This window comes from Erithacus rubecula (genome assembly GCF_903797595.1).
Source record: "Erithacus rubecula genome assembly, chromosome: 6".
In the NCBI taxonomy this organism is placed as follows: Eukaryota; Metazoa; Chordata; class Aves; order Passeriformes; family Muscicapidae; genus Erithacus; species Erithacus rubecula.
This window is the reverse complement of record NC_136688.1, coordinates 39805574-39824154: the sequence shown is the minus strand read 5'-3', so window position 1 is coordinate 39824154 and position 18581 is coordinate 39805574. Positions and strand designations below refer to the sequence as shown.

Sequence of the window (18581 nt, the reverse complement as noted above, 5' to 3'; positions counted from 1 at the left end):
AACCTCTCCTCAGACTAACTCGGTAAGTGCAAAGAGCAAGAACAGCCGTTTTCCCCAGAAACAGTGTTCTTCATGCTCCGCTTCATCTAACACTTGAGTGTTATAAGCACAAATACTTGGGACATGAGAGGTTTCCACTGCTGACAAAAGGATCCCACTCTGGGAAATCCCACTTAATTTTAGCAGCTACACAGCTCCTGACTCTTGGCAAAAGGGTAAATCCCACACTGAAAGCGCACTGCAAACCTGGCAGCTGCAGGAGGGTACTGGGCTCTTTACTGAGCCAAGAGATACCGTTTCAGTGCAGAACCCTTTTAGTAACAGAAAGAAGCAAAAAGTCACAGTAGGATAGAGTAATAGATGGCAATAATTGTGCACAGTAGTTCATCTTAAGTACCTTAGCTGTTTGCTTTCAATTCTCAGCTGGACGAAACACTTTTCTGACTTCTGAATCAACCATGGCTCGTGACCAGGCTCTTAGTGAGCTGAAGTACATGGCATCGTTTCTTTTCCTTGACTCAAATCCAAATCAGGCTGATCACGGGGACTCTTCACTTGGCTACCTGAGCTGCCTGGCTAGTTTGAGGCAATACAGCACATGCCATGAGCACATCTGGAAGCTCCACAGGTCCTAGAGCCTGCTGATACAGCAGCCTCTGCAGAACAGGCAGAGAATTCACAGGGAAGGACACGGAGAGCTCATGTGGCAGACCAAAGATAATGTTAAGATTTGTATACAAATAAGATCTCTCTAAATGAATCAGTTATAATCAGAATGGATGCAAAATAAACATTTGTACCACTTGGGATCTCCTTTAAAAATCCACGCTCTACGTAGCCTTGCTGCCCTTCCTTTCCTCCTGTATACAGTATGCTACGAACCCTGTAAGAGCCCCTCAGTCTAATTTTCTCTCTTCCCTGCTCTATCTACTTCCTCCAAATATACCTTCTCAACCAAGACTGCAAATGTTATTGTGTTTTAAAGTAGGAAGAGCCCAATTTCCAGATGCCCCCTACTTAGCCCTGCTATGTTCTAGTCTTCCCTTAGAATTCCTGTCAGGTCATTCTTGATAACTCCTCTCTCCAAATTTCCCTTTCACTATCAATATCCTAGTTGCAGGTTCCTCCTCAGCTACACTACAGTGTACAAGTGCACTTGAACATGAATAAGTAACTGTTCCACAGGCAGATATTTCAATGTTTGCACTTGTCTTTAGAAATCAAAGCCTTCTCTGATTAAATGCCATTACAATCCAGCACTTGGACGGATCCAGAGAGATTAATGTGCTTTTGGGCAGCTTTAATGATAATCCTGCTACAGACGGTATTAAGTAAATGTCAGTAACCTGGTTTGAAGGGAGCTTTCACCTCAGGGATCCTTTCCATTTAGAGCAGAGAGGCTCAGCTTGCTTTTCAAGGCTGCATTGTCACAAAAGAAAATCCTGCTTAGTGAAGACTTCTCTTCTTCCACACCATAAAACAAAATGGAGTAAAATGGTAGAGGGATTGATAAAATAAATAAATTCGGGTGATTTATAGGGAGCTAATGCATCTCTTGAAAGCCAAGATTGCTGTCATATTATAAGCCAGGTCGCAGCTTTGAAACCTGGGTTGCCACCCCCTCCTTATGCTCCTTTCAGTATCTGCTGCCTTTTGCTCATCTCCCCACCACGCCATGCAGTCCTTTACCCAGGGCAACAACAGCAACAGCCAATAATTAACCCAGACAATATTCATCCCCATCTGCTGCAACTTGCCGCAGGAGAAGTCTGGGGGGTACTGCCCCTACCTCATTATACTGTGGCCATAATAACAGACCTCTTTTCCATCACATGATTCTGATAGGCTCAGTATTCCCTCCTTTCTATCCTGCTTTGTTGACAATCAGTAAAAATTAACCATTAATTTCAGGTGATCGGGAGAGAAAAGGAAGAAAGAAAATTCAGTCCTACCACTGAGCTGAGTAACATCCTCTACCTGACAGATGGCTGGAACTCTCTGAGGCTTATACTTTGCAGTAGTAGAAGTCTGTTGACAACTTTTTAAGAATTACTTCTTTGCTATTATTTAGAGACCAGCTTATACTCTGGAAAGTGATTTCAATGCTGCATAGAACGTATTGTGCCAAGTCATCACAAAACAACCTTCCCAAAGGCATGGATAAATTAAAAAAAAAGCAGAAAATTTCACCCTATATTTGCTCCTATCACAAGCAAAAGCCTCTGTAAGTTAGAAAAACTGCAATTAGCTGTTTCTCTACAACTTTGCTATCTTCAGCACTCTGTGAAAATTCAAAGAAAATCCCAGGGAACTACACTACACTAACTACCTCAATCTCAAAATGGATCTGCTGTCTGAGATCTATGAGGAAGCCCACCTCAAAATCTAAATGTACATATTGCTCAAGAGCCCTTCTGTTAATGCATCAAAACAAGCTTTTCTGACAATCTCAAGACTTGAGGAATATTCACTCTTCTATCTGTGTGTGGGCTAGATTTCACCTTTGCCTGTAGCAGAAACATAGGACAAACTCAAAGAAACAACTCTCACTTTGGACCAGTTGACTTGTCCAGATGAATGGAGCTGACCACGTTTTGCCACAGACATAACTTTTCAAATCTCTCTTAATAGAAAAATCCATGAGATGAAAAAAATCAGAAACTGAAGTTGCTCCTTTAGGGTAACAGGAACATCTATCTTGGAACATATCATGGGGGTCTTTAATGTAAGAACATGGTCATCTTTCACTATGTCTCCTTGAAGATCTCCCTAGCTCTGAAGCCTGTAGGACAGTGTTCCTCGATTATGTATTTTTCTGAAGAACACAAAAACAAAGATCTCTCAGATTGATTGCTCTGTTCACATATGTGTGTGCTTACTCTTCTGTCCTGTCCACCTCCACTTTGCATCAAGGTCAAAATCAGTTTTGCATTGCTCAGCATGCCCAGTCCAAAGATGGCTGAGAAACTACCTCATTGACATTGATGCCATTCCTCTCCATATAGGCCCTGTCATTCACTTGTCCCCCTTCCATAAACTCCATGAGAAGGACGCGGCTTGTTGAGAGCTCCCAGTAGATCCTGGGGACCTGAAACAGAAAGAGATGGGTTAGGTCTGGCAACAGCTTGGGAAAGGAAGGAGACTATATCACACAAATCCCAGAAAAGGAGTAAAAATGGAAGCAGCTGACACAAGGACTTGGCTTTTCTGAAGAGCTCAAGGGAGGTAAATCTATCTATCAGCCTCTTCTGCAGGACAGCAGTAATGTGCACAAGGAAAATACACCCATTCAACTACAGTAGGGTCTGATCTCATGCAATAATTCTGACACGCCCTACAGGATTCTGACCACCTCCCATTCCCGGTGATGTCTGAGATACCTTTCTTACCTGCTCTGCAGCTCCTCTAGCTGGGCTGTTTAACTAGTACCTATTGCAAGTTTCTCAATCATCCACTCAGCTCCTTTAGACAGGAACTGCATCTTGTTTGCTACACACAGGGTCCATTTAGGCAGCTTTAAAAATTATAAGCCATCCTCATAAATTGTATCTCCGTAGTGTCCCTTGGAACACGAACGCCTTTGAGCTGACAAACCCTGCATACTTAGGCCATCTGCAATTGAACTGGGAGAAAAATCGAGTATCACAAATAAGGGACTTGTCACAGAAACCCAGGGAGACCCTTAACTATCTTATTACCAACAACACAGTAAAGAGTGTAAAATGTCAGAGCACTTTTCATTCAAGCTGTGGTAGACCAAGCTGAGCGAGGTACCAGAGAAGAGGTCTGGTGTCATCCAGGGAGGCGGTGGCAAAAGTGTCACTCAAGCTGGCTCCCCATTTTTCAGCCTGTCTCTACACACAAATTTCTCCCATGCTGAAGTCCCTATTGTCAAGAGCCATTTTGCTGAATTCCCTTTCAAAATTCCTTATATTACTGCGCTGACCAAACCTTCAATCTGCCCAAATCTGCTTTTGCACATGGGTGAAGCCACACATATACATTTTAGCAAAGACATAAGGGAGCTCTGCCCACTCCCATTACTGTTTTGATCATGAAAATAGAAAGCCAGCTGTGCAGTCTCCTCTCCTCACCCTCCTGACTCAGCCATAACTTAGGACCAACACCTCGGGACAGGACAGGAAGAAGTAAGAGGTGTTGTCCATCAACTGACCAAAACCAGGAGATGACCAGCCAGGCCACTGAAGCTCATCATAGCTCCTGAACAAGCAGAATTTGTTGCTTTTAACTATTGACAACATCCTGGCTCCTTACAAACTATCTGCTTCCCTCCTGTTCCTGTCCTAGAGAGACCACTTCTTCTTTACCATGTGTGCGCCACTTTAGATGAAAGGTTCCTTTGCTGAACAATTTCAATGTCCCTCAGTCCCACCATTCAACACTCCTGGTATACTTTGCGTGTGAACCTTACTTAGACTTTGATGCCATAGATCCACTATGAGCAAGGGGGATTCAGACACTCACAGCCTTCCTAGCTTATCTGGATATCCATTCTTTGCAGTTAGATTGGTGAGAAAGCCTGCTAACTCCAAAACTAACAGTTCCCCATCCCATCTAGCTCACTGATCCCTTAGATCAGTTCCGATGACACTCATTCTTGTCTCAGGATTTACATGGGCAAGTCAGCGGGCTTGCAAAGCATTATTCATGCTGTCAGAGATGCCTCTCTCAATCGCAGCCAAATTCTTCAGTGATTTTTTTTAATTACTCACAGATGTTTGGATCTAATGTTTGTGTGTGGAAATAATTTATCTCTGGCTTTAAAAGCTCAAACAGGTTCACAGCACAAAATCTACTTCACAGCTTCCTTGCATGTTTAGGAAAAGTTATTTATTATATAGGAGCCCAATTTTTCTCTTGCTTTTAGGTGATGAACACACATCTCTGAATTGGCAGGTCGGACGGGAGGATCCATTATTCAGCCAACTCAAGTCACTTGCTATTGTTACACATATTGATATAATGATAGCTCCTTACCTCAGCAAGGAGGTGATTGGCTGTCTCCATGGGGATTTCCTTCACAGTATGCTACTTACAGCTGCAAGGGAAACACTCTCTCAGGTGCATCACTTTTGAGAAGCACCCACTCAGCAAAACCATTGGCCTTGGTCTTCCATGTGGTGGCTTTTAGCTATCTGTGTCTATCAGAAAGCCACTGCTGCCACTGGGCACCAAAAGGAGCCCCAAAGCTGGCATTAGGCAACATGGAAACGCATCCCTTACATGGAAGAGGCAAGGAAAAACAGATATATCAGCCTGTAAAGCCTAACAAAAACTCACCGTATTTCAGACCTCTGTCAGTTCTGTCTTGGGATTTCTGCATAAACAACAAGCCCATTTGGAAGTATATATGTAGGAAGGTCCACAGCAGGATGCATCTTTTGCTGCCTTTTTGTATGTGCCATGGGCACAGTCACATCAGTGTCTGCAACCATGGCACTGTGTGTTTCCAGAAAGCACACACTGAAGGCTTGTGTCTCTTGTATGTCAGCAAAAGATTTCTGAAAGTGTGACTTTGAACATGTGATCTTATGTCTTACCAAGAATGACATGCGTACATGTCTGGTTGCACTTGAGACATTTCAGTTTCAGAAGACCACACATGGGTGCAATTCAGTTTCTGTATGAAGGTAACATGAATGCATTGGCCACAGATGTGTATGAAGGATAAATGTCCAATTTCAGAGTGAGAATGTGCTTTTTTGCAGTAGGAATGACTTATGTGAACATGCCTCTTCCTGAGATATGAGGTGTCCTCAATACTACTTGACATCATCAGTCTCAGTCTAGCTTTTCTGTTCTAAGTCCATTTCTTGCCCTCAGCTGAGATAGAGCTCAAGGAAAGGTACCAGATAACTCAGCAAAAAACGGCAAATTCACAGTCTCTGAAGTTCAAAAAGAAAATGAAAATAAAATTCGGAAAGAAAACTTGGGAAAATGAGTAGCAGGCTCCAGAGACTGCTGGTCCCAAGCCACCACTCCTGATCCAATAGAGTGCATATAGTAGGAAACAAACAAGGAGAAAGCATGTGCCAGAGCATTTTCTGGTCTGTATTAGCGGAGCAGTCTAGGATGAACAACACAGAGGGGCTGAACTCCATTTTTCCTCCGTATGGTTTCTCCACTTGGTGAATGAGGGGCATAAGACACAGTATGGGAGAATATTAAGGCACATATATAAAGAGAAGTATGTGTTTCCTTACCTTCAGGAAGTCAAAGTTTTTGAGCATATGAGCAACCTTCTCAGCATTTCTGCCTTCATTGAGGAAATCCAGCTCCAAGGGCAGATTCTTCTTAGCTTCTTCCACCAGCCACATGAACTCAAAATCTGGAAAAATCTGCTTCACAACCAAGAGGAGAACCTGAGAACAAGGAAAAAACCAATCAGTTGCATCTTGGCTTCAAAGACACACAGCTACACATAGTGCTGTTTTGATAGGATCATTCCATATAACTTACAGATTTAAAAAAAAAAAAAAAAAAAAAAGTGCTTTTAAGGCTCCTGCAGTATCACAACCCAACACAGTGTCATGCCTTGGTCATGTAAGAAAAATTCTAGCCTACACTTCCACAGAAAAAGGCACATCTAGGAGTTAAATGATAGCACACACATCAAAGAGAGGCCAGTTGGCTGCTGTCTAGAAGTAAGAGAAAAAAGTTCTGGAGAAGAGACCACGTGGCCAGATCTCACCAAGGGTGTTGCCCTGGACCAATTATCTTCTGTAATTCTACAAGTCATTCTTTGGCTTCATTTGAACAGCTCTCAGATAATGTAGAGGAGGAAGATCCAAAGTAAGACTTGTCACCTCTATGTTACTGCTTCCACTGCAAAGCACAGAAAATCCTCTGGACAGTTCAAAGAAGACAGTGGAGTTTGGATACAGTTAGTAGGCTACAGATCTTTAAATAACACTTCTGGTGGGGGTCAGAGGGCAAGTTGGACTTCTGCATCAGGCAAACCCATCCTTACAAGACTGAGAAGGTAGTTCCCAAGTATATATCCACCACATGGAATGCTCTTCTTCTTAAAGGGATTAGATATTCAGAAACATAGCACCTTGAAAATCCCAGGCAAAAAGTTTTTGAAACATTTGATTGAAGCAACCTTTAAGGGATGAGTGAATCAACATTACACAATTGGATGGCATAATCAAAGCTGCACAGCAGCCAAAAATGCTTTCTGTTCAAACAAAGTGACAGTTTTTCCGCCACAGCCACAAATTTACACCAGCTGACAATTTGGACCACACCTTAAGGAAAATAATTTATTTGGCTATTTTTAATTAACTTAGTCATACATTTAGTTTAAAAACCATTAAAATAGAATGCACTTTGCTGTCTTATTTCACCTGCTCTGCACATTTATCTTGCAGGCTTTTAAGTGTGTGTTACTGCACAGTTTCCCTTTCTTGATCTCCATCACTGAGGTGGGAATTCTTGCACTGCACGAGGAACATTTAAAGTACACACAGGAAGCTGCTATCATTGAAATGCATGACAAAAATAAATTTATGAACCATCACTGCTCCTGTTCAGTTGTGTGACAACATTTGTTCTCCACCCCATCTCAACTTCTCTTATCTAAATGTCAGTTGCAAACTCAATGTTCCTTTAAAAATGTAATCACCAGGTTCCAGACACTATTGAATTGTATTTCTTACTGTTATATCTAGAGGCATAAATCCTTTCAAATTTATGTCACCCAAATGAAATGTAACCAGTGATCTTCATGAACATGAACATAAACTTCATAGGTCTCCAAGATTATTTCATTGGTACCTGATGTGAGAAAATTCATGCATTTTTTCACTTTCTTCAAATGCTCTTTTCAATCAATTTACCAACTTGACCATCAGCAGGGACATCCTAACAAGTATTTTTGCCTACCCCTTTTCTGACATCTGTCTAACGTATTCTCTTGAAATAATTATTGATTATATAGAGAGCAGCAAGGTATCTCTCTCTGGGTTTATCAGATGCTGTACTGACTTTTAAAGAGTAAGCATTGATGCTATGAAACCTCAGGTGAATTTAGGAATTTTCTAGTTACCTTTTCTTGTTCAGATTCCTTCCCATCAGTCTCTAAATAAGACCATCTCCATCAATATGTAAATTAACCTCTTCACCTAGCTGCAATGTCTCTCTGATTCTTAAAGGATCAGAACATTAGTGCATCTGGCTTTCTATGCAGTCTACACAAAAACAAGGATACAATGATGCATGTAAGCCAAGACTCTACAAGAGAGACTTTTTAAAAACAAACTGCATGTGTAACGTTCTGAGCTATGTTCCCATACCAGTGTATGTATATATATATATACACACAACATGCTGATGGTAAACTAGACTGTCTGTACAAGACAGTGCTGTACAAGACAGTACTAAACTACCAAAAGAAAATACACTGGTTTAGTTTCAAGTTTCCCAGAAGGAATAGTTTAAAGCCAGAAAAAACAGGAATCATTCTAAAATAATTTGTTTAAATGTCTCTTACCAGCATAATCAGCAATCACAGCAACATGGTGTGAGAAGGTATGTTTCTGTGATACCCACTATTAGAAGGGCAAATGTCCCAAGGTAAACACAGGTTTAGGGTCGTTCACACAGAATCCTCTTATTGCCCTGATCTCATACTCTTTCATTACCTGCTCATCCTTAATCCTTGACTGCTCTTTGTCTGCCACCTTGTTTTGGGAGGGAGTGAAGGATGTCATACGCTCCCCAAGAAGTGCTGTGCACATGATGTGCTGTGCACAGGAACAAATTCATTGGGCAGATCACTGCAGTGAGTTGTAGAGAAGATCTGAATCAATTTCAAATCTACAGCTGGACTCAAAGCCAGTTCAAACAGTTGTGTGTTCTCAAAACAGCACTGAAACAGACACATCCCATCTTACTGGGACATCTCTTTGGAACCAAAAAATTTCTTTCACAGTGAGTTCAAATTAATACCCAGCTGCAAACTAATGTGCCCCAGCTGGAACCAGCTGTGCTTCTATGCAGATTAGCCAGGATTGCTCAAAGCAGGGTATTTTAACTGCCTAGAGAAGCTTTAGTTACGTGGTACTCTGAGAGGTTGCTGGCAGAATCTTTCATTTTTGATCTTCTGTGATGGAGAACTGTATTACTGTATGAGAAATACCCTCCAAACACTCATCAGAACTCCTCAGCTTAAGCTTCCCCTCTGTAGTACCATGGACCTACCTGTCTGCCAATTAATGTGCACTTACTGTATACACAGACATATATATATATATATATATATACACACACACATATGCTTTATTAGGAGAGCAAAAAGCTTTAGTGTGTTACCACTTAAAGGCCTAATCCTTCCCTTCCTCTACCTCAGCCCTGTGTCCATTTCATGTTTTATACCATATGGCTGGTATCTTTGTCTGTTGCAATGCAGTACAGTAGTTTTTTCCTCCATTTCCTCCTTTCCATGAGCAGACTTAGAAGTTTGGGAGAAGCTACAGCACTGCACTGGGAAATAAGAGTGGTACCCACCATTCAGGAGAGGAGCAGGAGCTAGGCATTGAAACTTTTTTCCTAGCTGGATCTCTCATTTGTGTATTTGCTCCTGTTAGGCAACCCTCTCTGTATTTCAGTGTTTTTATTTCTATCATGATCAGTTCAGCATTTAGGAGCTGATCAAGAAACAAAATTGAATCACAGCAATCTTGTCCACTGTTGAATCCACACTAGAATTTAATTGAAAAAAAAATGTTAATCATGGACAATGACTTTCCTTGGCCACGCAGTTCTGACTACAAGAGAACTGAGATCAGGTAATGGGCACACAGGCTGAAAAGAGACTTCAGGACTCTCTATTTCTTAAATCTTACATGGACTTACTATGATGTCATTCATCTTTACCTGTCTTCTCCTTCTGCCCTCCTTCCCTCTTACCCTGTTGTTCAGTCTCTCCGTCCACACAATCACCAGCACTGCAATCCTCACCCATTTTCTGTATTAATCCTGCAAGACAGCATTGATCTCTATGGAGGTTTCAAAGCCACAGGTTGGTGTTATTATACCTGCTTACACAATGGGTGAATGTGGTCCCTACACGTTTCAATGGCAATTGTTCTGTAATTGAAGTCAACAGTAGTTTTACCTCCATGAGCAAAATATCCTTGGAGCTCTGAGCTTGGACCTTGGGGTGCTGGATTTTCACTGCCACTGTTCTCCCATCCTGCAGCACTGCTTTGTGTACCTGGGCTAGTGATGCTGCTCCCAAGGGAGTGTCATCAAAACTCACAAAGAGCTCTTTTATCTGTGGAGAGAAGAGAAAGAGGCATCAGCTTGGGATAACAGAGGCTATTCTCAGGAAAGCCCTGCCCACAGGCCAGAGAGTTCAAATGACAAAGTGGGGCAGACTCAGCCCTTTTATCCTTCTTCTGTGCCCTCTCTTACCCTGGTCATTGTTTGGCCTCTGAGTGAAGCCTGCCAAATTCACAAATACCCTGGAGATACTCTGCTTATGGCAACCTGTGACAGACTCCCAGCAGCACATTTCATCTTGGACTTGTAGTGTGACCAGGCAATATGTGAGAGACTTCTTCAGGCTGTCCTGAAAACGGTTTGGAGTGATTATGATCAGCATCCTGGGTGCAGAAGCCAACAGCTGTTCCTTTGCATGTATCTCTTTTGCAGACATTTAATACCATCCATCACCCCTGAAACCTGACAGTGTGTATTCCTGTGCATTACAGCAGCAGCAGCTAGCTTACTTGGTGAAAGCCAGCACACAACTGGGAGCAGTGGTTAAAGGCTGCATTCAGGGCAGGGGAACAAAAATTGCTGTTTCAACCTGGACAACTTGACCTGAAAACATGTTTAGTGTGATGCACTTCATCACACCTTCTGTAAAAGTAACCAGAGCTCTCAACTCAGAAAAAGCACAAATCAGGACACCAAAGCACTTGGCAAGCAAGAAAGGAAATTATTAGAAGTTCTGGCTGAGAAATTCAGGTCTAGACTACAAGTTGAGTTACAGATGAAACAGATTACAAGAAGCAGGTCCAGGAAGCAAAATCCAAGGTAAACATGGGTGAGGCAATGGGAGAGGGCAAAGGCCCATCTGCCCTGCATAACATAGCACCCTGCTAGAGTCCCTCTGCGCAGCACCAGGCAGCACAGGCTCTGCAAACACTATGACCATGGTAGTGTGATTTTGGCCTAGCTCATTAGCCAGGCCCCACCACACAGCTCACAGGAAGGGCCAACACAGATATGTGGCTTCAAGCACAGTGCATGAAATGCTAGTTGAGGATTTCTGTCCTGCTCTGTAGGGCAAGGTGAACATAAGCTCTGAGGTTTACAGAAGTCAGCAAAGGGAACCTGTCCTACCCTTCTCGTGGGCTCAACTGATTTCAAGTGAGCAGTTGAGAAGCCTGTAATTTATGCAGTAACAAAAAAGAAAGAATGTCAGTGCATTTTTATAACCTGTTTTTAAAAAGGTAATTAAAGATGGGAGCTGCAGCAACCTAGCAATTAAACATGAATAAAGACCTTCTAAGCAAAGTCTTCATGCAAAGCCTTAAACGAATACTCTTTTTGCTGAAAAGGAAGAAAAATACTACAAGGAGCAGCCTGTTCCCTCTTGCAGCTGCCAAGGAATGAGCCCCCTCCTACACCACCCTACCCCTTCCCCCCAGCCCCTTCCACAGAAAACTATTGCTAGCAACAAACTGGAGCATTTGCAGTAATTAGATACCAACACAGACTCAGCTGCCTCCAGTAATTCACTAGGAAGGTGCATTTTATTTATTTAATTAATTCTCTTTAGTCCTGGCGGCAAAATCAATTAAGTAAAACAACTGCATTTAAAAACAACTAGTTATGTGGTTTTTAATTACAGCAGGTCCATAATTCAAACCTATTGACATCTGTGTCTCAAGAGAAAATGTGTCCAAGACACAGGGACTTTTACCTTTATATGAGGTTTATATATTGCCTGAAGACAGGATGTATTAGGGGTAAAGATTCAAGGTAGCCAAGAGCCTGCTGGCCTGTAAGATCCCATAAGGAAGAAAAAAATGCAAACAGAACTTGCCACATGAGGTCGAGCTGAGACCTTCTTGAACTCTCTCACTACCCTACATCCTTGTATCAGAGGGATGTACTCTTTACAAAGTGGTTAGTAGTCAAAGTGTTATAAGACGGATAATATCACCCAAAAGTTAAAATACAGAATTGGGAGTTCACTGTCTTGAATCCACTAAGGTACATTTATAGTTAGATCATATATAAATTGGATAAAATTCCATCTGCTCTGGATTTCAAAACCTCTTAATTGCCTACACTGTCAATCCAGCCATTTTCACCAGTACTGAATGCATGCAGGAGGAAAAAAAAGCTGCACATGTTCCCTCTGGCAGGAATAATATATACCACATTATCGTGTGACTAAGTTTTCCAAAAAACATAATTGAAGAGAGCTGCATCTAGGAGTTATTTTGGATAGAAGAGTTTAATTTAAAAACTTGCTACTTAGGACATGAAGTCAGGTTAGAGCCAGCCCAGTGGCCCTTCCACAATTCCAGGGCAATCTGTGCACGTTCACAGGCTGCAGACAAGGACAGCAAGGCAAAGGACTGCAACAGGGCCAAAGAATTGATGGATACCCCAGGAGGAGAAGAGCAGAGCATGCACAGGGGGAGGGAGTAGATCACAGCCGAGCCATTACATGAGCAGGTGTGAGGCTGAGATAAAGCAGAAGCACAATTATGGCTGGGCTCCAGGACCCCCCACTTAGCAAATGACCCTCGTTCATTATCTAATGCCTCTGCTGCAGGCTGTGTGTCCCAGACAGGCAAAAGTGAGCAAGAGGCAGGATGGCATGGAAGCAGAGAAGAGGTGAGCCTGGTTCCCACACTGCCAGCCTGGGAGTGGGGTCTTCCCAAGGGAAGGTGGCTGCATACCTTTCATGCAATCAGGGAGTTCTTGGAACAGGCTGCAGGCTCTTACTGCTCACAAGCACCCTTAACAAAAACTGTCATTTCCAGGGTGGATAATTAGCAAGCAAAGGTCTTGGAGCCCACCTGACTTAAGGAACTCTCAAGTTTTTTCCAGGCTACAGGTGGTCTTAAATGGCCTCATCAAACTCACTGTTACCATCTGTAATCCTGGCAGGAGATGAAACAAGCATAATTTCCCGACGGGTATAATAAAGGTTGAAAAGGAACTTTAGGGCTGCTCTTTCAAAGGAATAGGACAGCCAGCTGCAGGTTTACAGCTGTACAGGTGAGCAGCGTCCCTGCACACAGTGGTTTTCCTTCCTCCTTCTGCATAGCCAGGTCCCCATCGGGCACATGCTCCACCAGCAAATGACTGTGCACTGTACTTCACTTACTAAAAACACAGCCCTGTTTAATTCTAAAGAATAAAGCTAATTTAATTTTAAATATGCAAAATATGCATGATTGTTGGCATTAGTATTCATCCCTCAAGGAACTGATATAAAAGCTCTAACAGGATCTATTGACTTAGACACTCACTAGTATGTATTCGTGCTGAGGTTGCACCTAGAGAGCACATTAAGTCCAGAGTGCAATGGTATGAGATGCACAGCCACCACGGGCCCTGCACAAACTCATGCTTTCCAGGAGTTCCCAGATGTCAGCTACAGGCTTCTTCACATGCTGCAGTGCTTTCCCAAAGCACAGCTGCTCTTCCCAAGGTCTGCAGCACATACCATCTGATGCCACAATGTTGGGCATCAGGATGCCTCAGTATTTTTTGTGAATCTTGTCCTTAAACACTTAGGAAGATACTGGAAATCAATCGGATTTAAGCTCCCAAATCCTGCATCCTTTCTGAAAGTATTACCTTACATGACCTGCCCAGCATGTTCTGGGAAGTCTTTGACAGAGCTGGGATTTAACCCAGACATCCCAAGTTCCAGCCTGATATCTTAATCTCTAAACCACAAAAATTAAATGTGCATGTCTTGCTAGCTAATTTATTTTGAAATATATTGCCTCTTAATCTCAACCTTTTTATATCCATTTGCTGCAGCAAATGATGGAGTATTACTACCTAGTTTCAACTTACCCACTTCACAGAGAGGTATGTTCTCCTCCCTCTCCAGAAAGGCTGCTAGCACAGTACTCTGGAGCAGGAGCCTAAGTCATGGAGCCCTTCCCCAGCCCAACACTATGTAACACTGTTCTACATAAGACGTGCTGGCTCTGCTCTGCCCTGCCACTGTGATGAATATTGGCCATGTGTCAGCAGTTTGCTCAAGACAAATTTAGGGAGCAGTGAGATGCAGGATCACAAACAACAGACGGCATCAGGACTTTTGGAAGAGCAGGCTATTGCTCTGAGAAATCTGAATGCCCTTCCCGGTTTAAGGAATGTGAACTTCATCTTAGGCTGGTCATCTTTTCAATAAGATACACATAATGGCTCATGTTGCCAAGGACTCACTGATCCCCTCCAAGTCTGCAAGAGCAGAGTTCTAGATGTGAGAAAAATGTTACCTTGGTGTAGAGCAAAATACTTCTCAGACAGCAAGTGGGTTTTTTTTCCGATTATCCCAACCTTTCTATCCCCTCTACAAAAACAAAATGTCAGAGTGCTGCTCTGAAAATTATTAAGACAGCAAAAACTGAAAGATTAGATTTATCACAGTAGACAGTGGATTATGAAGAATAATTCATCAAACATCAGAACAAAAAGCCCACAATTTATAGGCGGCTTTGTTGAGTCGGTGAAATCTGATTGGACTTCTCCCTACCTAATGAATGCCAAGCTTAATTGATGGTTCCTAAATTCATCTGTCAAGAACATGTATTTATCAATTCAGTATTTTTAATAATGTTGTAGATGTATACAGAAGTGGTTTTGTTTTCAATGGATTCGCTGGTGTTCATATTACATCTACACATACATGCACATATATAGAGGGGTATATGCTGCATCCAAATGAATGTAGGTAAAGGTATGTTTGTATCCTCATGCACTGAAACAATTACCTATGGCTTATTACAGAAAATCCCTGCTTTTTTTGGTGCACAGGATGAAAAAGTAAGGTGGTTCTTTTCAGGGGGAGATATGCAATGAGGTGCCAGCCTAGAATCTGGAAGAGCTGAGGTCTAACATTGTTTCTCCTTGATATCCCATGTGATGCTGGGCCACACTGTGTCACAGTGTTCACACTTCAGTGAGCAGAATTAGGGCTGTCAACACAGCTAGAAATCTGCCCTTGTGTAATTTATATGGACCAAATTTTTAGCTTGGCTTTTAGAAACCTATCTGTATAATACACATACAACAGTCATTACACACAGCCACAAACATGCCACTTCACATGCCAATGGTACACATTTGCTCCTGGCGTGCCAATCACAACTAACTTTGTTAATCACTGCTAACATTTCACAACAATTGTACAAAATGGTCCATCAACCATCAGCATTTATTTTAGAAAAAGGACTGTGACTCAGGTGGGGTGTGAAGTTCACTTTTTCCTGTTATTTCTACCTCATACCACTTTGGAACTTTGCAGCCCACTACGTGCCAAAACCCTGAGAATCTTCTCTGGGATGCTACCAACAGCATTTCTCAGTTACAAAGCCATTAGTGTTACAGAAAATGAACTCTGCTAAATGAAGAGTCTTTGATCTCCCTCAGCCTGAGACCAACATTTGCTCAGTCATTCATTGTCTGATACCTAGGATCCTGCCTTCTTCCTGTTCTGCTCACCTAGGATCCTTTTTCTCTAGCCTCTTTGGGCTAGACAAGCAGGGAAAAAGCCAACATGAAGCCATTCTTGTATTCATCACATCCATCCATTGAGCTGTGCAGTATCAGTCTACTTTACTTGCTATAGTACCTTTCATTATTACAGAGCTATACCTTGAGGAAAAGCACCTTTTATTCCATCCCTGATGACTCCTGCATAGTAGTCTGCACTCAGACACTCATGGTAGCTTCATTTATTTTCCTGAGTAAGTCAAATCCTTAAGACAAGACAGAACTGTCTGAGACTATTACTCATCCCAGATCGAAACCTGGATCTCAGTGGTGACAGCTAAAACAGGCAGTAAGAGCAATGAACAGACAGAGCAGATGTATGTCTCCTGAGACCCTGTGTATGAAGTAGACCTCATCTCCCATCTCTCTAAAAGGTGAGCCACTTATCCATGGCTCCCACAAACAAGGAACGTTCAGCCTAACAAAATCAAGAATTGTCATGGCCAGACTGGAACATAAGTGGCTCAGGAACATCCTCCTGACTGGCACAAGGAGATAAATGTTTTGCACCAATTAAGCTACCAGATGTCCTACTACCTTCCAGAGACACAAGATGCTAAGATTGCCAGACTAGCTCAGCACCCAGAGATGCTTTCAAGAGCTGGGAGTTCTACAGGTTTTCCAATAGCATTTTACCACAGCCTCTTCCATGTTTAGCTTCATTCAGCTGCTCTTTTTCCAGGTGCTGATTTCACAAAGCAGAAAGCAGAGAAACTGCACAATAGACTTCTGATGCAAGGCAGATATCAAACTAAATTGTAAGAAAGCAGAGTCCAGACATCATCTGCAGGGCTAGCACATCATCTTTGGTAGCACAAGCATATCGATGAAACCAGAGAAAGTAAACAGCAAGCCTGGGATGTCTCCAAGTTTCTAATCCATCTACATGTGTGTGAACGTTAGTCCTGGTCAAAGTAGTCCATACAGGTGGTTTTCCCCCATGTGTATTATCCCATATGCAGAATTACATTCCAAGAAATTCTATTTCTCAAAAATGTCCATTACCAAGGGAAAGGTTTTGCCCTTGGAAGCTAAATCCTAATTTTGAGCTGCAAGTATAGTTCACTTCCCTGTGGAGAAGAGGGAAGGTGGAAGAACCTTGCAAGACTGAATCAACTATTTCTTCAGAATCCTCAAGTGATAACAAAGGGATTCATCATCCCTCCAATACTGATGTGGATACTGAGAAAACGCTTATTTTCTGTCTCCAGATGCAGTCACAGTGACTGGTGACCTGTTCAGCATCCCACTTCTTTCCATCTCAGAATATAACATCTTGTGTTGCTAGTCATCCTCCTGATACCCTAAACCATTTCTGCACCCCAGCCTGTCTGTGACTGGCCTCCAACAGCAGCCTGTGCTTCCTTATCCTAATGGTCAAGCAAGAGTCCACCAACAACTATGTTTGTATGGAAAGGGAAGATGTAAAATACAGTCTCTCTATGTACACAGTGAACAGTGTCACTGTGCACTCTATTTTGCATAACATAAGTATCTTACAGCCTATGCAAAATGAACAGGCCAAAGCAAAGTAAAGCCAAAATGTGTATATACATATATAATCCCATTTGCTTTCTATTTCATCACTCTGAAAAAGAAAATTCACTCCAACAGTGTAGGCCATGGGGCAGATGCTTCCTTGCTCTTCCCTTGTGCATACAAATGCTCCGTTTAATTTGCTCTTTTTTCTTTCTGCCAGTTGAGCAATGCTCATTAAATCCACTCTTTTCTCTCTGATTTTTGGGGGAAATACTACTTCCTCTGCATCTCTCCTGTCTATGGGAATGGATGCATGCTTGTCAGTTGTTCAGAAAGATTGGAATGACAGTCCTTCAAGAGCACACACAACTCCACTCCCAGCCACCATTTGTATTTTAATTGAAGGTGTTCTTTCTCTTTCTTTTCCCCTGCTAACAAAGGAGAGTCTCATTTGTTACAGCAGTGCACAGTGGAAGCACAGCAGAAGACAACTCTGCTGTATCCCATCTGCCCAAAGGGATTCTTATTCCATGGCTGAGATAGAGCAGTAGTAGCCCCTGTCTATTAAGATTTTCAGGGTTTTCCATGTTTTTTGCAGCTCTACAGCTTCCAAGCAATAGAGCTGAAAGTGCTAACATAGCAAGAACATCCCACTAGCTCCTAAGAAAGGGAAGAGTCTCCTCAGCCTTCTGCTCTTTTAATGGCTCTCTTAGTATATCAGAGCAGCTGGCTTATCCCTTTCCCAGCTTTCTGGAGATGTTACACAAAGCTCTGCTCACAACCTCTACCCCCACCACTGCATCTGGATAATAGCTCACATAAAATTCCCACTTCCTTTCTGCTGACTTGTAGTTCTGGCTCTGTACATCAGCCTGCTTCTAGCCAAACTACAATTTCAGCCTGTTTTCAGTCATCTTCTTTCAGACAGTCATATCTCTGTTCACATTCAACAAAACTAAAGCACAGTTCCCAATCTTCTCAATCAAACCAAAATCCTTTCTATCTCCTTCCTCATCACAACAGAGAACATCACCAACTTTCTATCAAGCATGCCTGCAGCCTTGACCTTGTCATCAACATTGACCTCATTTCAAGGTCTGAATCTAGTACTAGACATCAAGTGCTAATGCTCACAAATGACAGGTGAAAACAAGCCAATTGTCCCCCATCCCCTCAAAGTTCCCATTTCTCTTGTGCCACACATGTAGTAAGATATGTGGAGGTCCACAACACGCAGACCTCCTTGATTGAATTCCTGAAGACATATTCCCAAAAAACATATCACCCCTGCAGATGTCAGCAGCCTGGTGCAA

The 18581-nt window shown here is 42.4% G+C and overlaps 1 protein-coding gene across 3 annotated transcripts in view; it reads right to left on the bottom strand.

Annotated features, from left to right (window-relative positions):
- The window catches only part of ADCK1 (aarF domain containing kinase 1), a 72890-nt gene that overhangs the window by 13161 nt on the left and 41148 nt on the right, over positions 1-18581 (bottom strand). For 2 of the 3 annotated variants that reach the window (XM_079308558.1, XM_079308559.1), the window contains exons 5-7: positions 10142-10300; positions 6225-6383; positions 2972-3088 (exon numbers count right to left, since the gene is read on the bottom strand). In XM_079308558.1, coding sequence (XP_079164684.1) covers positions 2972-3088; positions 6225-6383; positions 10142-10300 — 435 coding nt within the window. The remainder of the gene's footprint in view (positions 1-2971; positions 3089-6224; positions 6384-10141; positions 10301-18581) is intronic. The other variant, XM_079308560.1, reaches the window with a different exon arrangement.